The 6,000-nt window shown below is 46.6% G+C and overlaps 1 protein-coding gene across 1 annotated transcript; it reads left to right on the plus strand.

The window, feature by feature from the left end:
• Window positions 1–4,096: 4,096 nt before the first annotated feature.
• Window positions 4,097–5,657, plus strand: PIGM (phosphatidylinositol glycan anchor biosynthesis class M). The gene has a single exon (XM_007129618.4). It carries the CDS (start codon window positions 4,320–4,322, stop codon window positions 5,589–5,591), a length of 1,272 nt encoding a protein of 423 aa, XP_007129680.1. The 5' UTR covers window positions 4,097–4,319; the 3' UTR covers window positions 5,592–5,657.
• The last annotated feature ends 343 nt before the right edge of the window (window positions 5,658–6,000 follow it).

Here is a 6,000-nt window from a genome sequence, read left to right on the forward strand (position 1 = left end):
ATAGAGGGCTTTCTAGGTGAACAGGTTGAAAAGGCAGGGTCATGGAGGGATTAAATGTCAGTCTAAATTATTATTTTTTTCCACAGGCTTGGGGGCTATTGAAGATGTTTGAGAAAGGAAAGCATCTAATTATAGTACTGTTTATGAATAACAATCTGGCAGTAGAACTGAGAGACAGGAGACACTAAACCAGTTAAGAGACTTGCAAAACCTTAGGAGAAAGGTAACTGCCACAGATCCTAGTTGAGTACAGGTGTCAATACTGTTATCAAATTGAGTTGTTGAAGTCTGGACTAAGGTGCAGGATGCTGAGCACAAAAAGAATTAGGGATAGATTCAAAAGAAATTACAAAGCAGGAAATATAAGCAAGATCTAGAAAAAGAAAAAAGAAGGTGACTGAATTACAGTGCCAGCAGGAAGCAGATGGTACACTCAAAGGGCTAACTGGACAGGACTTAATGAAGGGAGTATTTACAAAGGTGTGGGCAGGGTCAATAAACCAACAAGGGCTGGTGAAGCACCCAGGGACTTGCAACAGTAGGAAGACTTTACTGGTATTAAAGCTGAAGGGACCATCATTGAAACCTGGTGAGAGTTTCTGAAGGGAGAGGGCTACAGCTTTAGCAGGAGCCTTGGCCTTAGGTAGAGGAACTCAGCCACTGCCAAAGATCTGCTAGTGCCTGCCACTGGCTTATTCTAATGAGAAGCCAGAGGGCAAGGGAGACTGCGTGATGCTGCACAGAACAGGGCAGAAGAGATGGCGAATGGATCTATAAAGGTAATGACAGCATATACGGCATAGTGACCAAGGCCAAGGTCCTGGCTAAGGATGCTAGGGATGAGGTATGCATGTGTGTGCCTTCCCTAGCCACTGGCTCTAAAAGAATGGAAACCTAGAGACAGACGGTGAAAGGGAGAATGAGGAAGGCTGTAAGTAATAATTCAAGAGATAATGAACAGTTGAGCATTTGAAAAAATGCAGCCCTTTCAGGGAGAAGTGAGAAAACAGAACCCCTACACCTAATGCAAAAAGCTCAATATGGGGTCCTTAGACCCTGCGTTACTTCTGTCTCGCCTAGAAATAGTAACAATAGTTGGCACACCACGTCCAATTAATTTTAGTGGACTCCCGTCCCCTCTTCAGTCCCACAAACACTATCTACATCTCACTTTGATCCAAGCTTCGTTTCTTTTGATTAGTTGTTTACTGTTTCCTTATTTGCCCAAATTTGGTGCCTCTCACCTATTTACTAGGTAGGCTCCATAGGGACAAATTAGCTGAGGCCTTTCTGTCATACTATCTAAACCAACCCAACCAGAGGAACCCTCACTTAATTAATCCTCTGACATCTACCTCCTATATCCTCTACCTTCTGGGACTAACCCTCACTTATCTATTACTGGCAGAAGAAAAGAATAAATATATAGAATCACAGTGACAGAAAATATCAGAAAGATTCAAACAAGAGATCAATGAAAGGAGGCAGAGAGGAAATTAGAATTCATCAACATTTTATTTGCAGGTTAGCTACATAGTAGTTAAGAATACTCTGGGCCAGATAGACCTGCTTTTGAGTTCCAGCTCTGCCACTAGATGACTATATGACTTAGGAAAACTACTTAATCTCCATAAGCCTTGATTTCATTTGTGAAGGTGGGAATATCTACCTTACATGGTTAAGTATTTAGCACAGTGACTGACACACTGCAAATAAGTTCTCAACAAAGCTGGCTATTAAAAATCATCATCATGGACTTCCCTGGTGGCACAGCGGTTAAGAATTTGCCTGCTAATGCAGGGGACACGGGTTCGAGCCCTGGTCCAGGAAGATCCGACATGCCATGGAGCAACTAAGCCCGTGCGCCACAACCACTGAGCCTGCGCTCTAGAGCCCGCGAGCCACAACTACTGAAGCCCTCGTGCCTAGAGCCCCTGCTCTGCAACAAGAGAAGCCACCGCAGTGAGAAGCCCGCACACCACAATGAAGAGTAGCCCCCACTTGCCACAACTAGAGAAAACCTGTGCGCAAAAGACCCAACACAGCCATAAATAAATAAATAAAATAAGTAAATTTAAAAAAAAAACCTATAGCTTTCATGAATCTTTAAGATTTGATTTCTAAATGTGAGAATAGTGTTTAAAAAAAAAAGAAATCATCATCATTATTTGAATGATGATGTGCTGCCATTGTATATATGGCTACTGTACTGCAAAAAAAAATGGTTAAAAGTAATTATCAACATAAGGCATATACTTATACCAAGGTACAGATAAAGACAAAGAGATATCAGAATATGAATATGGAATGTGTGAGATTAACTTGGTTCATACAAAGGATAAATGTAAATTGTATGATGGATGAATGGAGGGTAGTCCTGGGAGCTGCATGTTCAGACTGGATGGAGTCATCTACTCTAGTACATGCTAGTTTAGAAGACGTCCCCTAGGAAGCAGGATCAATCTGTAAAATCAAGTAAGTCAGTAGTTACTGACCATGTACCATGTGCCTAAGACTGCAATAAATTATGAGTAATTAAAAAAAATTAAGGATAAGATATAACCCTTAACCTCAAAAACCCTACAATCTCGCTGAAAGGGTCATGAATACAATCTAAAATAAATTATGAAATTCGGAATTGCAGACTGTAAGTTCAATAAGTGCCCACAGAAGGGAAAGAGCTAATGGGTTAGAGTCCTTGGTGAGAAATTCATGGGAGTAAGGTTGGAGTGGGATGGGTGAAGGGGGAAGAACTTGAAATAGATAAAGGATATTTGAAAGAGGAAAGGACTGGGAGTTGGGAGCACTCCAAAGATGCCACTCCAGAGGTATCCTGGTAAGAGGAACCTCAAAAATCAATTCAACTTGTACAGAATGCCTACTGTGTCTGGTAATGTGTTATATACTGAGGTACAGAAAAGAACAAGATAATCTCTGTTCTCAAAGAACTCAAAATGTCCTGACAGAAAACCAGGAAAATGAAACAAAAAAGTTATCACTGACCAATGCTATAATACAGGGATGGTCATTCCAAAAGGGAATTTTGGAGCAATGGGAGGGCAGGCAATGGACAGGACTCTATACTTACACAGAGGGGCAGGGGCTTCTGTGTGAGTGATTTTCTAGAGCTTAGAGCCCTTCGGCCTCTGTTCGTCTACCCTCAGCGGAAAGGCATCTAAATCGCAGTGCATGATGAAAAAGTGAGCTGAGAGCCAGGATATGCTTTTAGGACTTAACACTTCAGCCGAGGCCTGAAGGGTTAAGTAGTGACTGCGGAGGGGAAGGCAACGTTGACAGAATAGCAAGTACAATGACACTGAGGCATGAGGGCGTGATATAGTTTAGGAACCCTATGAAGCTTCCTGTCCTCCCTTCCCATCCCTCCACCAAGGTTTGCCGGATAAAATACAGGATGCCCAGTTAAATTCAAATTTAGATAAACAACTAATAATTTCAAAATACAAGTATGGGGGCTTCCCTGGTGGCGCAGTGGTTGCGCGTCCGCCTGCCGATGCAGGGGAACCGCGTTCGCACCCCGGTCTGGGAGGATCCCACATGCCGCGAAGCGGCTGGGCCCGTGAGCCATGGCCGCTGGGCCTGCGCGTCCGGAGCCTGTGCTCCGCAAAGGGAGAGGCCACAGCTGAGGGAGGCCCGCATACCACAAAAAAAAAAAAAAAAAAAAAAATACAAGTATGTCCCAAACATCGCACACACTCTGGGTCCCCTTCAATTCATCCTAGCTCGGTCCCCCCCCACGGAGCTCACAAACTCCCCGGTATTACCCACGAGCTGGCGAGGTAAAGCATGAGAAACCATCACAGGTTTATTTTTCCTTCACTCCTATTTTTTTTCACTCTCGGGTCACCGGCCCAAGCCTGAGGGATGAAGCTCGAAGCTCGCTCCGCTTCAGGGGTCAGTCTCCATCAACTGGAGTTGAGGCGGGGGAAGTAGGCGGTCACCCACAAATAACAATCGCCCGGCTCTGCAAAAATACCTCCCAGCGCCGGTCTTCCGGGCAAACTGAAGTCGCCGGACCGGAAATCCCGCCCCCGCCGGAGGTGGAGAGGATGCGAGACAGCCCGTCCAGAAGGAAGGTAATTCTCCCGCTGGGGCCACTAAGAACCCAGTGCCTGGCGTGCGACCGGAAACAGGACGGGGGCGGGCCTTCCTGCCGGAAGTTGTCGTCCCTCAGTTGTTTCGGTTGGCGGTCCAGCTGGTAGGAGTAGTGCCGGCAATCCGAAGCAAGGAACCGCAGCGAGGGTTAGACCTTCCAAGGCAGATTAGAGCTGGGGACTGAGCTGCTGTGGTGCAGTCAGATCATGAGCCCGACCACGCACTGGGGAGAGTGGTTCCTGCATCTGTGGGTGCCCCCCGCCGGGGTATTTGGTGTGGCCTTCCTTGCCCGAGTGGCCCTGGTTTTCTATGGGCTCTTCCAGGACCGGACCCTGCTCGTGAGGTATACAGACATCGACTACCAGGTCTTCACCGACGCCGCGCGTTTCGTCACGGAAGGGCGCTCCCCTTACCTGAGGGCGACGTACCGTTACACTCCGCTGCTGGGGTGGGTCCTCACTCCCAACATCTATCTCAATGAACTCTTTGGAAAGTTTCTCTTCGTCAGCTTCGACCTCCTCACCGCCTTCCTCTTATACCGGCTACTGCTTCTTAAGGGGCTGGGTCGCCGCCAGGCTTGCGGTTACTGTGTCTTTTGGCTTCTTAACCCCCTACCTATGGCGGTGTCCAGCCGAGGCAATGCGGACTCAATCGTCTCCTCCCTGGTGCTTATGACCCTGTACCTAATAGAAAAAAGGCTCGTCGCGTGTGCCGCTGTATTCTATGGTTTCGCAGTGCATTTGAAGATGTATCCGGTGACCTATATCCTTCCCATAGCACTCCACTTGCTTCCGGAACGCGACAGTGACGAAGGCCTCCGTCAATCCCGGTATTCTTTCCAGGCTCGTCTGTATGAATTCCTGAAGAGGCTGTGTAATCGGGCTGTGCTGCTCTTCGTAGCCGTTGCTGGACTCACGTTTTTTGCCCTGAGCTTCGGTTTTTACTACAAATATGGTTGGGAGTTTTTGGAGCACACCTACCTTTATCACCTGACCAGGCGGGATATCCGTCACAACTTCTCTCCATACTTCTACATGCTGTATTTGACCGCAGAGAGCAAGTGGAGTTTTTCCCTGGGAATTGCCGCATTCCTGCCACAATTCATCTTGCTTTCAGCAGTGTCTTTCGCTTATTACAGAGACCTTGCCTTTTGTTGTTTTCTTCATACGTCTATTTTTGTGACATTTAACAAAGTCTGCACCTCCCAGTATTTTCTTTGGTACCTCTGCCTCCTGCCCCTTGTGATGCCACTAGTGAGAATGCCTTGGAGAAGAGCTGTGGTTCTCCTGATGTTATGGTTCATAGGGCAGGCCTTATGGCTGGCTCCTGCTTATGTTCTTGAGTTTCAAGGAAAGAACACCTTTCTGTTTATCTGGTTAGCTGGTTTGTTCTTCCTCCTTATCAACTGTTCCATCCTCATTCAAATCATTTCCCATTACAAGGAGGAACCCCTGACAGACAGAACCAAATATGACTGATAGATGCTCCAGTTCTTCTGCAACTTCCATTCTGATTGTTCTGAATGGACCAAAGAGAGCTTTGGAAAGAATTTTTTTGAACATCCTAAGCACTCTAGTGAAACTTCAGTTTAGAGCATAAAACCCTATTCCAACAAATTTAAATGAATGTTTGTCTTATAAAGGGGACTCAGTAACTGAGGTCCACCCTTTAGGAAATCTCAGGACTCGTTTATCTGGGACATGATGGGAAGTAAAGGTTACTAGTTTGAATACAGAAGGGCTGGGGCTTCCCTGGTGGTGCAGTGGTTAAGAATCCACTTGCCAATGCAGGGGACACGGGTTCGAGCCCTGGTCCGGGAAGATCCCACATGCCGCGGAGCAACTAAGCCCTTGTGCCACAACTACTGAGCCTGCGCTCTAGAGCCCG

This window comes from Physeter macrocephalus, chromosome 4 (genome assembly GCF_002837175.3).
Source record: "Physeter macrocephalus isolate SW-GA chromosome 4, ASM283717v5, whole genome shotgun sequence".
NCBI classification, from domain to species: Eukaryota; Metazoa; Chordata; class Mammalia; order Artiodactyla; family Physeteridae; genus Physeter; species Physeter macrocephalus.

Bases quoted from the DNA above. Each gene is read 5' to 3' on its own strand.
- PIGM (XM_007129618.4), top strand. From the start codon at position 4,320: ATGAGCCCGACCACGCACTGGGGAGAGTGGTTCCTGCATCTGTGGGTG.